The 23,160-nt window shown below is 43.0% G+C and overlaps 1 protein-coding gene across 1 annotated transcript in view; it reads right to left on the bottom strand.

Moving 5' to 3' along the window:
• LOC147880318 (uncharacterized) overlaps nt 1-23,160 on the bottom strand; it is a 144,377-nt gene that overhangs the window by 14,771 nt on the left and 106,446 nt on the right. The window contains exons 6-7 of the mRNA XM_087371152.1: nt 3,408-4,133; nt 3,194-3,259 (exon numbers count right to left, since the gene is read on the bottom strand). Coding sequence (XP_087227278.1) covers nt 3,194-3,259; nt 3,408-4,133 — 792 coding nt within the window. The remainder of the gene's footprint in view (nt 1-3,193; nt 3,260-3,407; nt 4,134-23,160) is intronic.

Below are 23,160 nucleotides of genomic sequence, written 5' to 3'. Positions count from 1 at the left end.
TCGAATTAACCAGATTAAACTTTTCATCGAGAGCGGAGGTAAACTCACTAAAAGCATTCTTTGTAACCAGATCGTCATAAAGACCCTAGTTGTCCCCTCCTTGAAAATCCATGTCATGAACCTCCCTACGAGATTGAGGATCAATCGTATCAGCCATGAGGATATGATGGCAGAGAAAAGGAGAGCAGAGGCTAAATTTGAAAGAGAGAGCAGGCTAGGGAAAGAGCAAACAATAGCTGGAGTTCCAGGCATCGGAATAGGGACTGTGACAAGGAAGAAGAAAGAAGCGAATAACCAAGGTGGTTGCAGGAAATAGGGGTGTCAAAAATAGGTTATGGAGCAGCAGGAGTTCGGCTTGACAAAAGGAGGTCGATGTAGGACAACTGAGGGTAATGCCTTGCTGCGAATTGTTTTCAGAGTCTAGGTATTGGGTGAGGGGGGGAATCTGAAATTTTTGTAGGCTAAGGTGAACCTTAGCTTTTAAAAAGTAGAGCTTTTCAAAGCCATCCACCTAAATTTGGCATGCTTTTGCTTTTTTGGGTTTCCAAGCCTGCCAAATCAATCTCAGCCCATCTCCCTTGTCCAATCCCCAACGCACTTCACCTCCTAGCCTTGTTCTTGCAGCACCAACACTGTGCAGCCCTCAGCTAAATTTGTCGCTGCACCCCCTGGCCTAAACCCTGATTTTCACCATCACCCACCGCTTCAATCTTGCAGCCCTACGCCAACAGGTCCTCCCGCCTGGAAAGTCATATGGTCACGTATTCCTAGATACGATTCTATCTCCCCCTACCTCTTTAGCGACTCTACATCTCTTATTTGGAGGAAATCATGTCCACACCTTCTCTCTACAAAGATTCATACCTCAAGAGTTGGCTCTGATGCCAACTGATTTGAGCAAGCTACTCACCACCCAACCACGACATCTACGAGTCTCGAATCAAGAGATGTCCTCTCCGAGCCACGAGCTAAGCTACTGGCACGAACTCCCAACCAATCGCTGGGCCTTGGGCTATGCTAGGATGCAAGTGTGCGTCCACAACACAATCCAAGACCCATATCTTGCATGAGAGAGCTAGACTTGCTCCCCCCTACTCTCAGAAACTGAAACCCCTGGGCCGCTTCTATAGCCTCGGGCCCAATGCGCCAAAAATAGCGGAGACCTCTATCTTGTTAGTACCCTTGCAGCTCAACCCGAGAATCAAACCTGCCTAGCCCTAAGCTACCCCAAGCTCACTGAGCTAGTCTTGTGTACCTTTGTACACGTCAAATACCCATCCGTGCACATGACATTTAATGTCTACCACTTCAAGCCGAAAGACTTGTTTTCTTACTATTAGGTCCATCATGCTAAATCAACTCCAAAGATGGACATTATAACCCATCAAAACCTAGTCTCTAATTCCTAAGGCAGATGAACTGGCCTTAAGTCAACCTGACTAAGAAGGAAGACCCAAAAAGTCTCATGTCATTCGACCACCAGGTTCAAGACATATACATAAGCATATTGCTTCAAAGTAATTTCTTGTAAAAGAAGAGAGTGCATGTCTGAAGTATAGATATAAGATCAAACTTGGGCCCATGGTTCAGAATTACCTCACTAATCGACCATCAAGGTGAACTGACTCTCACCCTTCTCGCACCATTGTGCAATTTGCACCTCCAATTATTGCACTCAGGAGCAATTTCGTGCCAATTATGCACACACAAGACTTGGAGAGTTTCAAAAATAACCATTCATTGCAAGCTGCAGTTGATTTCAATGTAGTCTACCCCCTCTAAGCAAACTCATACGCAGACTGAGTAGTAGTCTACTTTCTTTGAAAGCTGATTTGACCCACACTCAGCCCAATTTGATCTAAACAGCAAATCCCAAGCCATGGGGCTAGACACGCCTGGTGCAAGCCCCTCCAGATGTTTGTCCATCCAGCACATCTGTCTTATCTGCTTTGCAACCCACATCCAGCCTGGTGTGCCAACTTCGGTCTCTCGTGTGCCCCAAATTCTCATGCAGTCACATAATCTAGATTGCTTGCTCTTTGAACTCCTCGATCCCCAAGCAGCTTGTAAATTCCACGCTGGCCTCCTTTTCTGGATCCGCACATGGCCTTAGTCCACATTTGCACTGCTCCTCAGATCCGCAACAATTCACGGTTCTGCACTACTTTGATTTGCATTGCCCTAGCCTGTGATCTGCGTTCAGAGCGCACAGTTTGTCTCTCATCTGCGAAGGCTATAGCCTTTTAATTAAAGAACTTTCATGTTTTTTGGTGCACAGACAAAGATGCTCATGATTGCAACCAGAGCTCACTACAAAATTATTCCTCACGGCTATGGGTCTCCAACAAAAGCAACCAATCCTTTTGCTGAGTCATCAGCTTTATTTGCAGCAACAATAGCAGAGGAATAAACAACCAAACCTGATTCTTTCTTCTTTTCTTTGGCCAACCTCCTCTTGCAGTCACCTATATATTGACCTGGATTTTACAGTACTGGCATTTCGATTTCTTCTTGGGTTGCCCTGCATCAACCTTGCTTTATTTGACTGTTGTCCTGAAGCAGCCTTTGACTTTTCTACCTTTGTCCTTGTCATGGAAGCAAATGCCTGATCATTTCCATGCATTGAGGAAGATTTATCCTTCCTTGTTGTAATATATTCACATTCTACAGATAGGCCAGCCAAAGAGCTAAACAACTCATCATTATCTTTGTAATCTTCCCATCATAAGGATTTTGACTGTTCTTTCAAGATAAAGACTGGGATGGAGACCAATCAGTCTTGGCCCTCCAACCTTCTGTACCCACCTACATTTGTACTTTTGATTCATGTCCAGGTTGAAAAAATCTCCCCAGAATGATTTTCTGAAATTTGCAGATTTCTGCTTGCCATCTGATTGCAGTTTAGTGTTTTGAAAGGAAAAATATTACCCGTTCTGGATGGTATTTTGATTTTCCATGAAGATCGTCTATGATTTGAGCCTAACATGAAGACAATTATAAAACCAGGTAATATTTAACTCACGGAGCTCCTCATTTTTCAGTCAAAGCATCGAGCAAAGTTGGGGGCAAAAAGGAGGAAAACAAAATTTTGCATTAAGAAAAGTGTGAAATCAAGGGGACATTGTAGATTATTGATCTTTCTTTAAGAAAGAGGTAAGTCTTCCTAAAATATTCATGTGATCAACTTGCTTGCCTTCAAAATGCGGTGGATGGTTGCAGAAGGAAACAACCATTGTTTGATGTGCTGAAACTCTTGATCCTGAAATAAAATGGCACTTATCACTTAGCTCAAACAGTAGTGTGCACAAATTCTGAAATTTCACGAAATTCGTGTCTCATAGAAAATTTCAATATACTTATAGCAATGTGGGAAATAAACTTGTACAAAACCCACAACAATGTCTTACCTTGTGTTTTATTATAGTGTCTAGTACTGCTGTTAGAAGCGTTCGCAAGTGATGCAAAGAGCCTCCTGATTTTTTTAGCTGTTGCTCGAGCTTGGAGACCTTGCCTGCTTGCTTCTCCAATGCAGATTGACACCTCCGAAAGCCCTTCTCCAATTTAGCAACTTTTCTTTGTTTCTCCTTTAAGACTTTCTTCAGGATATTGATATTATCCTCATCCCTAAGCTGGTTTTCTTCATCATAATCAAGGTTTTCCTGTTCATGTTCATCTTCAGTTTCCACTTCAGAAAATTCCCCGTCAGTTTTGTCATCATGTTCAGCACTGGCCCTATCGTCATTGTCGTCATCATCTTCTTGTTCATTGTTTGTCCCATCTTCACCTTCCTTAACAGTCTCATCCCCTTCATTGTAACTATCTTGCTTTTGATCTTTCCCCTCTGAATGTGGTGGATCACCTGTACCATCTTGATTGGCTGTGTGAGATTTACTACCTTTTCTCTCTGCCATCAATTCAGCTTTGCGAGAAGCCTCTAGTTGTTGAAGCTGATCTTGAAGATATTTCATAATTTCCTTGGTGTTATTATTGTCAACAGTCAAAAGGAACTTACTCAATACTTCACTGGCTGCCTGTGCAACAGCTGTAATGAACTCCTGCTCTTCATTAAAAAATGGCCTACCTGTACCAATGTGCTCTTTTTTTAAAGTGTCGACACACAACAGTGCAGCAACCTGGAAGAGGTGAACCCACATCTTTAAATCATATGATGCTTTTCATTCTATATGAACATGCAATCTCAACAAAGCACAAGATATAAGATTAATTTTTAAATGCACATCTACAATTCTCTTTTATGGGCATCTTTAAAGACTTACTTTACCTTAGACACTTGGAATTCTACTGTTCATACCCTGACTGTAGAATTGGCATTGTGTTGCTTTGATATTGAACAAAGGACAGAGTGTGCCAAAAATTGTTCTCATTGACAAGCAAGCCTACTCACTTGTTCCTGCCTCCCTGCTGAGTCAGTTTGTCCTTAATCTTGCGGACCTTTTTTTTCAAAAAAGAGACTTCTATTAAGTAAGAAAGAAACCCGCTAGAGCAAGCTCTGTGCGGAAATACACCATGCTAAGCATGTAATAAAAACACCTCAGAGGAATGAGGTAGAAAGAAACCAAGGCTGAGGCTGAAAATGCCATCTCAACCCTGTAGAAGTCTCAGCAAAGAAGGGAGAGTTTCTCCAATCTCTGAGAAAAGTAACTCTCCTGGAGGAGGCTGCTCGAGATGATTAAGTGGTGAGTGAAAAAGGTCAGTTTGTCCTTAATCTTGCAGACCTTTTTCACTCACCACTTAAATGCTATTCCCAATGGTGTTACGGAAATTATATTTCCTGATATATCTTGCTTTGGATATAATAACTTTAGTCAAGTGTGACTATGGCAAAGTACTCCATAGGAGCGCACCGGACGCCGCAGGGGTCCTAGTGAATACTTTGTGTGGTTAGTTGGGGACGCCTGACTAGCTTGTGTTTTGCCATGCTAGATGGTCGGTATTGTGGGTGATTCCATGTTAATACTGATGTCGCTAGTGTTATTGGTGTTGTGCTTGATTATTGTGCTTTGAGAGCGGTTATGTTGGGATTGGTTGATTCGGTGATTCGTTCAATTGATTGTTAATAACTAATGTAATTGGCAGCTTGAGTACAGGTGATGGAACCCATAGCAAGGATTGGAGTTAGTGCGAGGGTACCGATCGAGGTGTCGCACAGTGCATTATATATGGCCATGGGCCAATTTTGTATTTGTTTTATTATTATTCATTTTGGGACCTAAGATGGCTATGTAAAGCAAATCCCTCATTTTTGGATGAGAGGGATAATTTTGGCTCCTTGGTGCTTTTATGAAATATCATAAATACTCTAGATGAGGAAGTGTGGGCCACTCATCTAGGGGGAGGAGATTGTACCTAATTTGATGTCGCTCTCATGGTGTGATTGTGCTTTCCTTCTCCAATTGATTAAGTGGTGAATTTGTGTGTTGAAAAGATTACCTTTTGGTTTCAGTGGTATCAGAGCCAGGTTGACGCTCTTGTGAAGGAAGAAGGCTACCTCGTGGCTCGTGTGAGAAGAAAGAGACACCTTGGAAAGAGAACTTTTGTGGAGAAATTCAAGAGGTCCTAGCCTTGGAGCAAGCCTTGGGCCATGAACTCTACGCACAGTCGAATTACCTCAGCGGCTCAGTAGCAATAACGCACAGCCGTGTTACTTTGGCAGCCCCTTTAGAGACCCTGCAAGTCTCTCTCTTTCTGCACGACTCCGTCTGCAAGACCTATAGTTGCCTGTAGTACTTTGACCATCGTGCTTGTCTGCATATCCAAAAAAAAAATCGTGTGCCCATCTGCATCTCCGAGATTTGTGCGCCGCTAGTGATCCCCAACTCATTAAGTCACCGGCACCCGCAGCCTCTTTTCTCTAGACTGCACAGCATCTCAATTTCAGTAGTGATGGACATCAGTCACCGAGAGACCTTGGGAGTCTCTCTCCCACTCTGCCCACACACTCGTGACAGTCCGCAGCATTGAAGAACAGACTCTTCTGGAGACTCTCTCTGTCTGTGCACGCTCATCTACAGCTACCGCCAACCGACAGCTTGGTCTTTGACTCTGCGTGCGCTACAACCCTATAGTCTCCTTGCATAGTGGCCACCTCTTTTGTCTCTGCCAACCTACGTAGCCGCCTACTCGGCCTACTTCACCTTTACCGCCGCTCTGCGCACCTGATTAGCCTTTGCCTGTGTACTCATGAACACCCGTCATGGACACACGAGGAACTCTACCATCACGGACTCTAGAGCACCATTGCAACTCGCATGCACACCGGGGATAGCAATCAACAGCGCGGTTAAATAGGGTACAAGGTTCAAAGGCCATCTTTTAAATTTTTTTTAAAAAAAGAGGAAAATACAGCAAGCTACGAGGCTCAACAAGGTGATCGGAGCTCAACAAGGCAAAGACCACAGCCAAAATCTGTAAAGCTTGAATCAAGAAGGTGATTGGAACCACGAATTACTGAGCAATTAATTAAAGATCAGTTGAGCGCAAGATGACTACAAGCGACATCATTGGTGGATGGACAAAAGCAGTAGAGCCCAATCCGCCTTCACAGCCACCCTCATCCACGTTTAAAACACCCGAACAACACAATCACAAGGCAAAAGGCATCCATTCAACATCATTGTCTCTACACATACCTTCTGATACAACTCACACTCTGGCCACACTTTCTCCAGAAGCCAGACAACCTCAAAACAAAAACCCAGTGGACCACACAGCCCATCACAAGCTCCTACTGACTGAGCTCAAGCTCAGGAACATAGATAGCCCATGAACCATAAAACTCCAGAGAATGACAACTTCAGAATTGCATAATTGCCAGGACCACATCCTGACTACTCATTTTATAAACAACCATGCTCATATCTCCCCTAACTAAATCCGTGAAGAACAATCCCGGCTCTCTTTGACTTCAAGTAGCATATACTCAAACACCATCCTGTGAGAGAACCCATACTATGAACTATACAAGCATGTATGTAATAGGACCTTGGACTCCATGAAGCTCATTTTTTTCATTTATATGCTGCCATAGCCTCATCATCACAAGCAAGGCTTCTTCTAAAATCAGCAATGAGCACCGGGTATGCTACAAGCATACAAGCATACACTATATCTTTACAAGATATGCACGGGGATGTACATAGCCCCATCACTGTTGAGAACTTGCCATCCCGAAACTCCCATTAAATCATTTGTGTATTGATGTGAGATAAGCTCCTTTGAGGCAACTCGTCATCTCTGCACTTCCAAGGTATGCAACTACAACTAGGCACCGACTTCTCCTCTGAACATGGGGTTCTCATCCGTCCTACGTGAAAATAGCCAGCAATCCTTCCATAGCGAAGCGCCACCTCCAGAATCCCGTCGCCTTTCATCTCGATTCTGTTGTCTTGCTACTTCTCTCCAGAACATGCACTCGCGATCCTCACAGTCTTCATCAACTGCTCTCAGAAAGTCCCACACCTGTCACTTCCAGTCCACCCCAGCCCACGATCTTCTTCCCCTCGCATCATCTACTACAGCCAAGTCTTCACAAGACTTCAGTAAGCGCTGACTGTACCACAGAGCTCGTCACCACGGAGCTCCCACCTTTGTCGTTTTCTTCACAGCAGCTCTCTTTTTGCTGCCTTCACAGTGCTCACGAAGCTTCCCCGTCGCTTCTGAGCTCCTCTCTTCCATATCTGCGTCGCCTTACTCCTCTCTCTCCCGCTCACAGAGCTTATAAAGCTCCCGTATCCTCCCCCCGGTGCTCTCCCTGTCGTCTGAGATCCTCCGTGTGTCCACCACCCTTCACGAACTCACAGGCTCCCTCCTGTAGTCGTTGCAACCCCCTCGACAAGCAGCAGCTCCTCAGCTCACGCATCCTTCCTTCCACACGAGCCTCTCTTGCTCACCTAGTTTCTATCCAGTTTCCTTCGTCATCTCCACGTAGCTCACGGTTCTCCTTTCTAGTTATTGAAGGAACTCCTTCTTCTGTGAGCTCCCACGACAGCTGCTTGCCATCTCGTCGGATACTGCCTCCTTCCTCTCCCTGCGCTTCGTTTGTCGTCAGCTTCATCCAGAAGAGCCCCCCTTCTGCTCCTTCGAGCACACCAACCTCCGCTTCCCACCGGCCACCCGAGCTCACCGAAAACCAAGCTCTCCTCTCCTTCTGTGTTCCCTCAGCTCGTATAGTGGCAAAAAAAAAACCCCCTCTCCCTGCAGCCTCTTGCCCCTCTTATTGAGTCGCATCGAATCCTCTTCCCTCCAGAAGCAACCATCACGTAGCGTGCCAGCTCGTCGTCAAGAAGCTTGCTCTTCCTCATCACGTAGCCACCTGCATGCATGCTTTTTTATTATAGCCATGTCACCTTTTGCTTTTTCACCACTCTCCCACTCTTTCCTTCAAACTATACCAAGGCAATTAGTGCCTATACTCCTATCTTAGGCACCAATGCACATAACCTGCTAACCAGCATGTAATGCTCAGTTCCCCACAGACTATCACACAACCATGAAGCCAATCCTGACACACTAGAAGCAAGGCATTCTCAACAAAAAAACTCGTGCTTTCATGCACATATGGCATTGGACAACCATGAAGAGTACATGTCATCCCACAACAAAACCCCGTCACACTCTGAATACCATTCTCTGGATTAGCTTGGTGCTCCTCACTGCACTTCATTATCTCCCAGAGTCCCTGTAGAAGTGTCTTCCATCTCAAGACAATATATCATCAGTGTGGAGTCCATCATGAGGGTGTCCACAGCTCATTTCCACAACCAACTAGCTATGTACATAGCTATGCACTCACCCAGCAACATGCAACAAGTGAAAAATATTTTTCCATTTTGATCTACACATCGGTCACATATCTCCCACTCTAGTCTTTCTACCTCTGAATCAAGGAGCGAGATAAGTGATTTCCTTGCTTTATATTACACTTAGTATCTTCCACCATCTGTTGTCTTACCATACACTTGAATCACATCTTTATTTCATCTGTTTAATTCTCATATACTTAATATCTTTATTTCTTCCTCCGTTCCGCTTTATTTGTACTTATCGCATTAGCATGGCGCATCAGCCACAACCACCCACGCTCCAAGAGCAGTTAGACACACTTCAGGCACAGTTGGCCGATGAGCGTGAGCATAGGGAGAGATTGGAAAAGAAAATCAATGGTAAGAAAAGGAAGAGACATTCATTTGATGATGAGTCATCTGACGATGATTCCGACGACGATACTATTATCAGGACGGTCAAAGCCACACTGAGAGCACAAAATTCGAGGAAGAAGAGTAAGATAAGTAGAAAAGCTTTCTCATTTCAAAATTTTGATGGAAAGAAAGCAGCACACACTGTCTTGTCTTGGATCAGTCAACTAGATGATTATTTTTCAGGGAAGAAATTCTCTGAAAAAGATAAGATTAAATGTGCTGCAAATTATTCAGTAGAGAGTGCTGCACTTTGGTGGAACATCACTAAGCACAGTAAAAGGCGACCAAAGTCTTGGAAGTCTTTTCAAAAGCTCATCAAGAGAGATTTCCTTCCCTCACATTTCAAAGCAAAAGCTAGACAACAATGGGATACTTTCAGGCAGTTCGATAAGGAAACAATCTCCACATATACGGATAGATTTTGGCAAACGTTGATCCAATTACAGTCCTTAGAGAAAGTTAATTAGCAAGATTAACGCAGAAAGTATGTGGCAGGTCTAAAGTCTAAGTTGAGAGCCGAGATTAACATGTTTCATCCTCGCTCACTGAGCTCAACAATTTCTCTTGCAATGAATTGTGAAAGGAAGAATGGGATCCCAAAAGAAGGGAAAGATTCAGAACGGCATGTACCCTTTCATAAGAAAAAGAGATTTGATAAAAAGCCTTTCTTTAAATCTAAAAATGGTTTTGCTCTACAGAAGACAGATTCTTCTTCGAAGCCAAACGGTGAGAATTTTCCAAAGAAAGAAATAAGGTGTTTCAAGTGCAACAAGGTGGGACACATAGCGACTGAGTGTCCTGAAAGCGCACATGATTGACGACGAAGTAGCCAAGCAAGAGAGAGGTAAGTATAATTGTCATGCTCTTCTAAAGATAAATGTTTCATTAATGGCAAAGTTGTTATTCTGCATGATGATGATAGTACTCATGATTTCATTTCGGAAAGAACCTTAGCAAAGCTAAACCTAGAGTCTTTCCCATCTAACTATAAGGTCAAAGCTGCTTTTACCAAAAGAAAGTACAATTGTACACTAGAGAAGTCAAGAATCTTAAAATCTCAATCAAACCTTACAAGGATACACGAGACTTTCTAGTGGCACCCCTACAGGGAGTGGACATCATCTTAGGAATGCCATGGAGACATCAATACAATCCTAAGATGGACTACGATTCACATCAGATGTGGATTGAGAAGGACAGACAAGAAATATGTCTAAAAAGCTCAATGAAACCTGAGATCAGCGCTTTACTCAACCACACACAAGCCAAAAGAGCAATTAGAAAACGTGAGAAGACATATCTGATTTTGGTGAATACGATAACGGCTACTCAGCCAAACACTTGGCCTACGCACCAAAAGTTTCTTTCTCAAATTTCTAGTTGTTTCTTAGAGGATTTATTGCCTGGACTACCATGTTCTTGACCTGAAGATCATAGGATAGAAATCCTACCGGGCAATACTCCACCTTGCAAAGCTCCGTATAGAGTCAATCAGCTAGAACAAAAGGAAATTCAAAAGCAAGTGGAGGAACTGATAGAGAGAGGATTGATAAGACCCAGCAGTTCTCCTTATGGAGCACCTGTCTTATTAGTCAAAAAGAAAAATGGAACCTATCGAATGTGCGTAGACTATCGTGTACTGAACAAAATCTTAGTGAAGAATAGATATCCAATCCCTAGGATTGATGATCTTTTGGACAAATTGAAAGGGGCCAAGGTCTTCAGTAAGATAGATCTCAAATCCGGCTATCATCAAGTTCGTATGGTAGAAGAGGATATATACAAGACTGCCTTTAGAACTCAAACGGGACATTATGAGTTCCTACTTATGCCTTTTGGGCTAACTAATGCTCTAGCTACTTTTAGTAGAATGATGAACCGAATCTTTCTTAAACACCATGATTATGTGGTAGTATTTTTCGATGATATTCTGGTGTTTAGCAAAGATGTTGAGGAGCATAAAGAACATCTGAAGCTAGTCTTTTTACTCTTGAAAGAAAATCAATTGTACATAAATCCTGAAAAGAGCAGTTTCTTTCAAGATCAGATAGAGTATTTGGGTCACATTGTATCCGCCGATGGGATTCGAGTAGATCCAAAGAAGATTGAGTGCATAGTCACATGGCCTAAACCCTGAGATATACATGAATTAAGATCATTCTTGGGATTGTGTAGCTTTTATAGAAAGTTTATTAAGAATTTCGCATACATTACACATCCATTGACAGACCTTCTTAGGAAAGCTAAGCATTTCTTATGGACCGAGCATCAAGATAAATCTTTTATAGCTTTGAAAGAAGCTCTCACACAAGCTCCTGTGTTGCAATTACCCTATTTCTCTAGACCATTCTTTGTAGTTGTAACCGATGCTAGTGGATATGGAGTTGGAGCCGTACTTATGCAAGATGGACATCCAATAGCGTATGAGAGCCAAAAATTAAAACCAGTGGAATGCAATTATAGTACATATGATAAAGAATTAACCGCTGTTGTGCATGCTTTACGAATGTGGAAACATTATTTGATGGGAGCTGAGTTTCTTATTAAAACCGATCAGCAAAGTATCAAGCATTTGTTGACTCAGCCACTAATATCCGATAGGCACATCAAGTGGGCATCATTTATACAGAGTTTTCAGCCCATGATTCAGTATCAACCTGGAAAAGAGAATGTAATTGCTGATGCTCTTAGCAGAAAGCCAAGTATTAATCACATCACTGCTGTAGAGACCCAGCCTTTTGAAGGTATGAAAAATTCTTATCAAGGGGATCCAGACTTTTTTGATATATGGAACAAATTAGAGAATAACAATTGGAATCCTATGTTGTGACCAAATTTCAAACAATGATGCTTCTTCTTACATGCTTTATAGAGGTGGCTAAAATGAATACTTTCCAATCAAAACCAGGTCTAGCAATTCAAAACAAAACTGAAGCCACACTTGTACTGAAGTTATTGAAAGTTTCAAAAAACCAAAAATGCTAGAGTAGCATTTTATGTAGCATCATCTTCAAAAACTTGTCCAAAACTGTCAAAACTAAAGGCTGAACTTGGAGGGCTTGTAGCTCACTCTTCAAAGCAAGGAAAAGAGGGCTTTCTGAAGCAAAAGAATGTTCATATACCAGAGAGGGTCCAGCACAGAGGTTGGACGAAATGGTGCGCACTTTTGCCCGGGAGAGTTGCTACAGCCTGAACCTAAGTTTTGACGATTTCTCCCTCGTTACTGAACCAAACGACCTGAAAAATGGCTCAAAATCTTCGTCTTGAGGTCGCCCATCTACTCCTAAAAGGGCTCAGGCAATGGCAGAGCAGGCAGGGAGTATTGAGCAATAGAAGAAATGGCGAAAAATGCGCTGTTTGGGGAATGGCAGCCACCACAGACGTTTTTTCTTCAATTGCTTGCAGGTGGAAGTTCGCCCATACTAGAGGAGTTTCCAGCTCAGAGGGTTTGGGCAATGGTCGTTTGTAGGTGGAGAACCAAGCTCTCAAAGATTTTGGGAAGAAAGAGGAAAATGGAGAAGAAGAAGATGAAGAAGAAGAAGATGATGTGGCAGAAATGGGCTCAAGGGGAATACCATGTTGGTAAACTGAAAGGAAAGGAAAGAGTGGACACAAACTCAGAATACTTGCATTACTTGCTTGTAAAATGAAGAAGAGTGAGGTCCTTAAGTAGGCACCTCATACATGCTCACTGACATCACTGATGACCTCAGAGCTCCACAATCATCTCCTCAATCTGCTCCTAGATTCTCTCAATCATCCTATGTGGCTCTCCACCACCTAACTGTGCTTGTGGGCACCTAACTGTGCCTCTAGCACTCACACATAGAAACATAAGGTGTGCCTGAGGCATACACCTTGAGATATCCCAACAGACGGTATCTGGATGTGTCTGTAAAACTCCGTCTGAGTCAACAAGTTGTGAAACGCTCTCCCTACTATATCTGGGGCCAAGAGTAGAGAAGAACTGCTTGTTGACCCTACCGCCCGTTGATAAGGAAAAAAAAGGAAAGACAACCAGGAATTATGTACTTCACCACGTCAGATAGTTGAGACTTCATAGGAATCAGCTGCAATGTGGACTCGTAGATGATAAGCTTATGAACCGGGTTCCAGAGCACACAAATAACAAGTCAATCTCGCACACAATCTAACTAGAACACACACAGGAACACACAGACTCTTTGAAAGAGGGGAAAGAAGACTTTGACTTGTTGTAGCCAAGAATTGTTCATACACCCAGTCGTTCTTTGTACGACAGATCAACCACACATGATGTATCTACAACACCTCCTTCCAACAGCTTGTATAAGTAAAACAGCTCGTACTTATGCTTCTCGTACGGAATCGTCATGCACAAAGAACCCCCAAGAATGCTAATCTGTCGAGTCATCCCCTCCACCTAGAGATTCATGAAACCTCAACGATCAAAGTCCCTATCATGACTTCCGTTCAGTCACTATTGCATCTGCACACAAGCTGTACGTCATACTCAGAATTGTAAGCAGCCACATCACAAGTGCTTCCAGCAGCGACAACTCCCAATCTGTCTTCTGTTCCAGCTAAGCTCCCCCACGCAGCCTGCGCACTTGTGTGTGATTAAAGGTAACAAACCCACAGCCCAAAAAAATAAGCGACTCGCACTTCATGTCGATCAGCCCATTAGCTCTCCGCTCAGCTAATCGTCCATCAGCCCTGTGCTTTTTTTTTCCCAGATCATCACACACCGTTGACAGCCCGTACACAGTCCAATCACCCTCTCAAATTGTCACAACCCTCTACACCTTGACACACTGCTCTTGTACAACAATTTGGAGCCCGTGAACCATCCGTTCATCGACCAACAGATCCTCTCCTCTCTCCTTCTTCGCTTTCTTCCCCCCAACCTGATCTCTTCTGCTCATCCACGTTCTCGAGAACAATCCGGTAGTCGCCATCCCACATATTAGCCCACTCATCAACCAAAGCATCCCAATCCTTGATCACATAGCCACCTTGCATGCATACATTCCCTTCCAGATTTTCCAGCCATGTCATCACGTGGAATTTACCACTCTTCCATTAAAAAATGAAAATATCCCCCAAGGCACATTAAATGCACATTTTGGACCTTTAGTCACACAATTCCCACACACATTAGCATGCACCCCCGTACACACACATGGAAAGCCCCTTGACATGGACACTAGAACATATCAAATTCCTGTAACATGCAAGTGCACATTGACTTAGGAAAACCCTTCATGACTTGATTTACATGACCCCAAAAACATTTTTACTTGACCACACACTGGATACCCTTGCTTTGGAGGTCAGGTACAACCACATTGTATTTCATCATTTCCCATGAAGTCCCTACAAAACATAGTTTATTGTCTCAAAAAACTATACATTAGTCCATCATGCTTGTGAAAGAAAAAATCCACAAATGCCAAAAGCCCACACCTACCCTTGATGTGTACAACTATGTGCCTACCCACAGCTATCTACAGTGCTCAAAACTTGATACAGGTTTTGTCCTATCATTTTGTCCATCCCCAAGTCTGCAGACATTCACGTCTTGCAGATAGGGGTATATAAGAGTTGCATTTCTTCAGAGATATCCTCATCCATGAGGTCTTCCTGCTTGTCTGGTTTCATCACAGTAGGTCCACAGCTGCCCATACTCATGATCCTATGAAAGCATTTCTTTAGTCTAAAGCCATTGACCCTATTCTTATGCTGCCGACCATTCAAATTCTCAAGTTGACATGAGCCATTTTTGAATTTCTTCGTCACACGAAAAGGTCCATCCCATTTGGTCACAAATTTCTTCTTGAAGGTAGAATCCAGACTACTGTTGTATCTCAAAACTAGATCACCCTCCTCAATTTTCTTCCAATCTGTCTTCTGTTCCAGCTAAGCTCCCCCAGGCAGCCTGCACACTTGTGCATGATTAAAGGTAACAAACCCACAGCCCAAAAAAATAAACGACTCGCACTTCATGTCGATCAGCCCATTAGCTCTCTGCTCAGCTAATCGTGCATCAGCCCTATGCTTTCTTTTTTAGATCATCACACACCGTTGACAGCCCGTACACAGCCCAATCGCCCTCCCAGATCGTCACAACCCTCTACACCTTGACGCACTGCTCTTGTACAACAATTTGGAGCCCATGAACCATCCGTTCATCGACCAGCAGATCCTCTCCTCTCTCCTTCTTCCCTTTCTTCCCCCCAACCTGATCTCTTCCGGTCATCCACGTTCTCCAGAACTCTCCAGTAGTCCCCATCCCATGTATCAGCCCACTCGTCAGCCAGAGCATCCCAATCCTTGATCACGTAGCCACCTTGCATGCATACATTTTCCATTAAAAAATACAAATATCCCCCAAGGCACATTAAATGCACATTTTGGACCTTTAGTCACACAATTCCCACACACATTAGCATGCACATTAAAGCTTGCATGCACCCCCGTACATACACATGAAAAGCCCCTTGACATGGACACCAGAACATATCAAATTCCTGTAACATGCAAGTGCACATTGACTCAGGAAAATAAAATAAAAAAACCCTTCATGACTTGATTTACATGACCCCAAAAACATTTTTACTTGACCACACACTGGATACCCTTGCTCTGGAGGTCTGGTACAACCACATTGCATTTCATCATTTCCCATGAAGTCCCTACAAAACATAGTTTATTGTCTCAAACACTATACATTAGTCCATCATGCTTGTGAAAGAAAAAATCCACAAATGTCAAAAGCCCACACCTACCCTTGATGTGTACAACTATGTGCCTACCCACAGCTATCTACAGTGCTCAAAACTTGATACAGGTTTTGTCCTATCATTTTGTCCATCCCCAAGTCTGCAGACATTCATGTCTTGCAAATAGGGGTACATAAGAGTTGCATTTCTTCAGAGATATCCTCATCGATGAGGTCTTCCGGCTTGTCTGGTTTCATCACAGTAGGTCTAGGGCTGCCCATACTCATGATCCTATGAAAGTATTTCTTTAGTCTAAGCCATTGATGCTATTCTTATGCTGCCGACCATTCAAATTCTCAAGTTGATATGAGCCATTTTTTAATTTCTTCGTCACACGAAAAGGTCCATCCCATTTGGTCACAAATTTCTTCTTGAAGGTAGAATCCAGTCTACTGTTGTATCTCAAAACTAGATCACCCTCCTTGATTTTCTTATCCCTGAACTTCCTATTTACTTCTGATTCTCCTCTTGCATTAAAGCATAATGTTCCACCACCTTTTGTCTGTCTAGTTGTGCTTCCTGTAAATCCAATAACTGGTTCCGGAGAGTAAAATTTGAATCCTCGTTGATCTTCATTAACATCTGTAATGCAGGAATTTCTACTTCCAAGGGTAATAGAGCTTCTTTCCCGTAAACAAGATGAAATGGTGAAAACTGGGTGCCTTCTTTTACTGCAACTCTGTAAGCCCATAAGGCCCAGTACAAAGCAAGGTCCCACTCCTTCTCATGTGTTCTCATGATCTTTCCCATGATATTAGTACACACACCATTAAATTTTTCATTCATCCCATTACATTGGGGATAATAGGGACTTGCATATCTGTGTTTAATCTTCAGCTTTCCACATAATAAATCCATTAGTTCACTCCTGAAACTTGGACCTCTATCAGAAAGCAACTCCAGTAGAACACCAAATCTACAGCAGATATCCTCATACACAAATTTACATACAGATTCCGCATTGACAGCCCGTACTGCTCATGCTTCAGCCCATCTCGTCAAATAATCCATAGCTGTCAGCACATAACAATTTCCCCTGGCTGTCATGGGTAGAGAACCGATGGCATCTATTCCCCATTTCTCAAAAATATTATAAGCAAGCATGATATTTCTTGAGTTTTGGATGTAAGATCCTCTTACTCATCTGCTGACACTGTAGGCATGACCTGCACCAATGTCTTATGTCTCTCTGGAGGGATGGCCACACATACCCTTCTGTAAGTATTTTCCTCAGCATGATTTTGAAAGAAAAATGTCCTCCACATACTCCCTCATGATTAGCTTATAGAATATGAAAAACTTCCTCATGCCAGGGAATTCTTCTAAGCACCAGATCAGCCCCTTTCATGTCAAGAACATCATCTATCAGATAATAAGAAGTACAGCTTTTAATAAATCTGTATTTTCTTTGTTTTAGAACTTCTTCAGGCACTTTACCAGTTAACAGGAAGCTTTCCTCACAAGCTAATGTCTCCTTTCCTTTGTATAAGGGCTCCTGCACTCCTACTGCATCAACATAAGCTGCTGTAATTTCCTGCGCAGCATCATGTGCATTTACATTCTTACCTCTTTTAATATGCTGGAGTGTCCAGGCATCCAATTGATTTAACAGTTTCTTCACCGCACTTATCCATCTCTTCAAATGAACATGCTGAACTTTCCAGACACCTAGAATTTGCTTCACAACCAACAGAGCATCTCCCTTAACCATAAGTCTCATAATGCCCAGACTAGTGTATACTTTCAAACCTTCGAAGAGGGCTGCATATTCAGCTTCATTATTACTGCTGGCTTCAAGCTGAATTCCCATTTTCCGAATCTCCTTTCCTCTGGGATCATAAATGACAATTCCTCCTGTACTTTTATTTAAACTTTTTTTTGTAAGATCCATCAAAGTGTAAAACAAATGCATCCTCTAGTACTTTTTCTTCATTCATGTCAGTGTTCTTCTCCACATCTTCAACTAAAATAGATCCTTCCTTATAGGTGAGGAGATCAGCCAAGGAAGCTCTAGTAGAGTTCTCAACCAAGAAGGTAAAAGAGTACTCCTGTAACTCTACTATCCACTTAGTCATGCTCCTAGAGATGTTTGTACTATTCAACATATGAGGCAATAGTGAACATGAGGTGAGAACCACAAAAGGTCTGGACAATAGATAAGACCGAAATCTCCTACAAGCATACAAGAGGCTAGCCAGGACCAATTCAGCCGCTTCCTCTCTACTTCACTCTTCACCCTGCTGGCATAATAGACTGGCCTCATATATTTGGAACCCTCTCCCTGCTGCAAAAGAATAGCACCAATAGCATCTGGTCCTACAGACGGATTCACATAAAAAGTCCTGGAATAATCTGGTGGATTTACACTTGAAATATGAGTCAAGGATTCCTTAATTGCCTCAAACACCTCTTCATTCTCTGTCATCCATTTCAGAGGCTCAGATTTTACCACCTGCTGAAGAGGATACAAAATCTGAGATAACATATGAATAAATCTCAACGGATACTTCACCTTCTGGAGAAAGGTATGCAACTGCTTGGTATTCTCAGGAGACGACAGCATAACTAAAGCTTTCACTTTACCTGGATCTGGCTCAATCCCATTCTCAGATACAATATGCCCCAATATTTTAATAATATTTTAATGCTGGTCTGAGCTAAGTGAGTCTTCTTAGGATTTAATTGACCACCATTACTATCAATCTCACAAAATACCTAATTCAGCTTGCCATAGTGCTCCCTTCTTCCACTGTAGACACATATGTCATCAATAAACACTTACAAAATTTATCCAAGAAAGGTGATAAAATCAGATCTGAATTCTCCTGATAGTGCGAGGGGCCATTGGTAACTCCAAAAGGCATTTTCCTATAACAAAAACAGCCCCAGGGGGTAATGAAGGTAGTCTTGATTTCATCTTCCTAGGCTATGGCTATCTGGAAGTACCCTGAATATTCGTCACACAAGCTGTACATTTCATGACCCGCCACTTTATCAAGAATATCATCCAAAAAAGGCAGAGGATAGTGGTTCCTCTTTGTCACTGCATTCAGAGGTTTGTAATCGACATAGACTCTCCATTTGTCTACACCTTTTGAAGGAAGAGGTAGATAAGCTTCTCAAGGCAGGAGTAGTTTATCCTGTAGTTCACTCTGATTGAATTAGTCCTGTGGTCCTGTTCCGGGCTTAATCTCCTTATTTTCTGAAAAACAGGTTTGGCACCTTCCTTCAGCTCAATCCTTAGAGGCTTCCCTTTAAATCCCCTGATCTCCTCATAAAAGGTGATAAACAAATTGGGGTATTTCTACAACATCTATTCTTCTTTCTCCTCAACATTGAGATCAAGATTCAATGATTGCTCAATCAACACCTGGGTTGATTCTTGAGAACATTTAGGCTGCATTAAATCCTCGATAACCTCAAACCTATCCACCTCTTCCTCACCGAACCCTGCTGCCCCCACAAAATCTACCTATGAATCCTCATCTACCAAATCCACCAATGCTATTGTTCCTTCATCACTTTCTGAAGTAACCGAGCTCTCATCCTCACTGCTGGTTTCACTTCTCTCTTCCTCTTCACTTGCTGAATCTGGAACTTCAGCCCTGCTTACCATATCGAAATTCAATTTCTTCCCATTCATATGTACAGAAAAGATTCCTTTCTACCAATTCTGAATTGCACCTACCTTCCTCAACCACAGCCTTCCAAGAATCAAAGGATAGGCTCCCAACCCCGTAGGTCACATGACAATCCACTCGACATGAAACACTGAATGCCTCAACCTCCAGGCTACATACCATCCCTAAAGTCTTCCCCTTGGAGTGGTTTGCCATTCTGATCCGATAATTAGAGGAGAGGGATATCTTCAGTCCTAATCTCTCCACACAAGCCTGCGTAATCACACAAATCTGGGCACCCCCATCTATATAGGCCTCTCCAAAACCCTTTCCTTTATGCCAGGCTTCTACAGGAGGTAAAAGATCTGGCAACTCTGAGACAGACATCAGCTTAATTGTACCTTTATGAGAGTTCCTCTTTGCTGGATTTACAGCCCGCCTCCATTCTTTTTTAAGCTTTGGGCATAGACCAATCATTTGAGCAAATGTAATGTCCGGTTTCCTCGCTGAAAGATCTTCCACCAAATCATAATTACCCTGCTCCTTCCTCATGGGATAATTTGCAGTTCTGTACTTCCTTCTTGGCTTCCTGCTCTTCTTCTTTTAGTAGGTCATCATCTCCTCAGACTGCTTCCCCTTCTTTGCACCCGGACCAACCTTCTCTTCTCTATCTCTCTTCCCTAATGGCATGACATCTTTAACTTCCTCCAACTCCAACAAGCCAAATGTAACTGCCTTACCTTTCCCTTTCTCTTCTGCAATGGCTTTACGGATTCCAGAGGCACTATGCTGACCTGCATCTTTTACTTCTACACTATGATCATTCCCCCTATTATTTAACCTTGTTGGCAATGGATAAACATCACCTCCAGCACGAGGAGGCTTATCACAGTGTGTGCTGTAATGTCCCCACTCTCCACAATTAAAGCATTGGACACAAGGTGAAAATGACCCTTGACCTCGTCCTGCCTGCCACAGGCCTGGATTATTTGAAGAAGGCATGCTACCTCTGCCATAACCACCCGATGATCTACCTCTTCCCCTACCGTTCATCAAATTCAAACTCAAACTCTTCATAAACTCCAACATCTCATGAATTTCTTCTTTTATATTCTCCTCCTTCCTAACATCAGGCTTCTGTATATCTAGCTTCACATGAGAGATAATTTCAGGCACATGCTGAACCATTGGCCATTTATTCCACAACACAGTAAACTTACCGACATACTCATCCACTAGCTGAGTCGCCTGTTGCTGCAATAAACATAGCTCTCTCCAAATGCCATCAGGATCTCTAACACACATAAACCTGTCCAGGAAAGCTGTCCTCACCTCTGGATAAGTCGAGTTTCTGTGAGCACCCTGATCATCATGCATCCTTGTAGAGAAATTCTGCAGCCAAGTTCTTGCTTCTCCCAACAGACAAAAGGATAGAATCTGAAGAAGGACTTCCGGAGCATTCCTGTCTTTAATAAGAGCTGTGAACTCCAAGCACTCTAAAAACCTCTCTGGGTCTTCATTGGGCAACCTGTGAAATCGAGGAAATTCATGAGCCATCTCTCCTCTTGACTAACTTATCTCAAACACACTTCCAACTAGAAATACCACCCAACCTCAAAGCCTTTTTAACCTTAGCACGGAGACATATCACCTGAAGTTCAACATCAAGGCATCTCTCTCTCCTGTGTCCACAGTCCTCAAATAACTCACAATGAATCACTCTCATTCGAGGCTTTGTCTTCATAGTTTCAATCCCTAACCACACAGAAATTCAAGCAACATTCCCCAGCCAATCTTCTGAGCCGTTCTGTCTTGAGTACCCAATCTCAATTCAAAACTCCTCCTGTCCCCAGCAGGATCGCCAAAAAGATGATAAGGAAAAAAAAGGAAAGACAACTAGGAATTATGTACTTCACCATGTCAGATAGCTGAGACTTCATAGGGATCAGCTGCAATGTGGGCTCGTAGATGATGAGCTTCTGAACCGGGTTCCAGAGCAGGTATCCAGAGCACACAAATAACAAGTCAATCTCGCACACAATCTGACTAGAACACACACAGGAACACACAGACTCTTTGAAAGAGGGGAAAGAAGACTTTGACTTGTTGTAGCTCTGTGTCAACCAAGAATTGTTCATACGCCCAATCATTCTTTGTACGACAAATTAACCACACATGATGTATCTACAACACCTCCTTCCAGCAGCTTGTATAAGTAAAACAGCTCGTACTTATGCTTCTCGTACGGAATCGTCATGCACAAAGAACCCCCAAAAATGCTAATCCGTCGCGTCATCCCCTCCACCTAGAGATTCATGAAACCTCAACGATCAAAGTCCCTATCATGACTTCCGTTCAGTCACTATTGCATCTGCACACAAGCTGTACGTCATACTCAGAAATGTAAGCAGCCACATCACAAGTGCTTCCAGCAGCGACAACTCCCAATCTGTCTTCTGTTCCAGCTAAGCTCCCCCACGCAGCCTGCACACTTGTGTGTGATTAAAGGTAACAAACCCACAGCCCAAAAAAATAAGCGACTCACACTTCATGTCGATCAGCCCATTAGCTCTCCGCTCAGCTAATCGTCCATCAGCCCTGTGCTTTTTTTTTTTCAGATCATCACACACCGTTGACAGCCCGTACACAGGCCAATCACCCTCTCAAATTGTCACAACCCTCTACACCTTGACACACTGCTCTTGTACAACAATTTGGAGCCCGTGAACCATCCGTTCATCGACCAACACATCCTCTCCTCTCTCCTTCTTCGCTTTCTTCCCCCCAACCTGATCTCTTCCGCTCATCCACGTTCTCCAGATCTCTCCGGTAGTCGCCATCCCACGTATCAGCCCACTCATCAACCAAAGCATCCCAATCCTTGATCACGTAGCCACCTTGCATGCATACATTCCCTTCCAGATTTTCCAGCCATGTCATCACGTGGAATTTACCACTCTTCCATTAAAAAATGCAAATATCCCCCAAGGCACATTAAATGCACATTTTGGACCTTTAGTCACACAATTCCCACACACATTAGCATGCACCCCCGTACACACACATGGAAAGCCCCTTGACATGGACACCAGAACATATCAAATTCCTGTAACATGCAAGTGCACATTGACTTAGGAAAATAAAATAAAAAAACCCTTCATGACTTGATTTACACGACCCCAAAAACATTTTTACTTGACCACACACTGGATACCCTTGCTCTGGAGGTCTGGTACAACCACATTGCATTTCATCATTTCCCATGAAGCCCTTGCAAAACATACTTTATTGTCTCAAAAAACTATACATTAGTCCATCATGCTTGTGAAAGAAAAAATCCACAAATGCCAAAAGCCCACACCTACCCTGGATGTGTACAACTATGTGCCTATCCACAGCTATATACAGTGCTCAAAACTTGATACAGGTTTTGTCCTATCACCGTCTGGGTCCAAAATGACTCCCTGGCATGAAAGATATACTCTGCTCTCTGATCCAACAATGATTGTTGCTGAGCCCTAGCTGCAGCAAGGCACTCCTGAAGCCAAGCATCTGTAGGGA

Source organism: Dipteris shenzhenensis, chromosome 32, assembly GCF_047967505.1.
Source record: "Dipteris shenzhenensis isolate YYH24624 ecotype China chromosome 32, Dip_SZ_1.0, whole genome shotgun sequence".
NCBI lineage: Eukaryota > Viridiplantae > Streptophyta > Polypodiopsida > Gleicheniales > Dipteridaceae > Dipteris > Dipteris shenzhenensis.
Note: the sequence above shows the minus strand (reverse complement) of the source record. Positions and strands in the feature narration are given on the sequence as shown.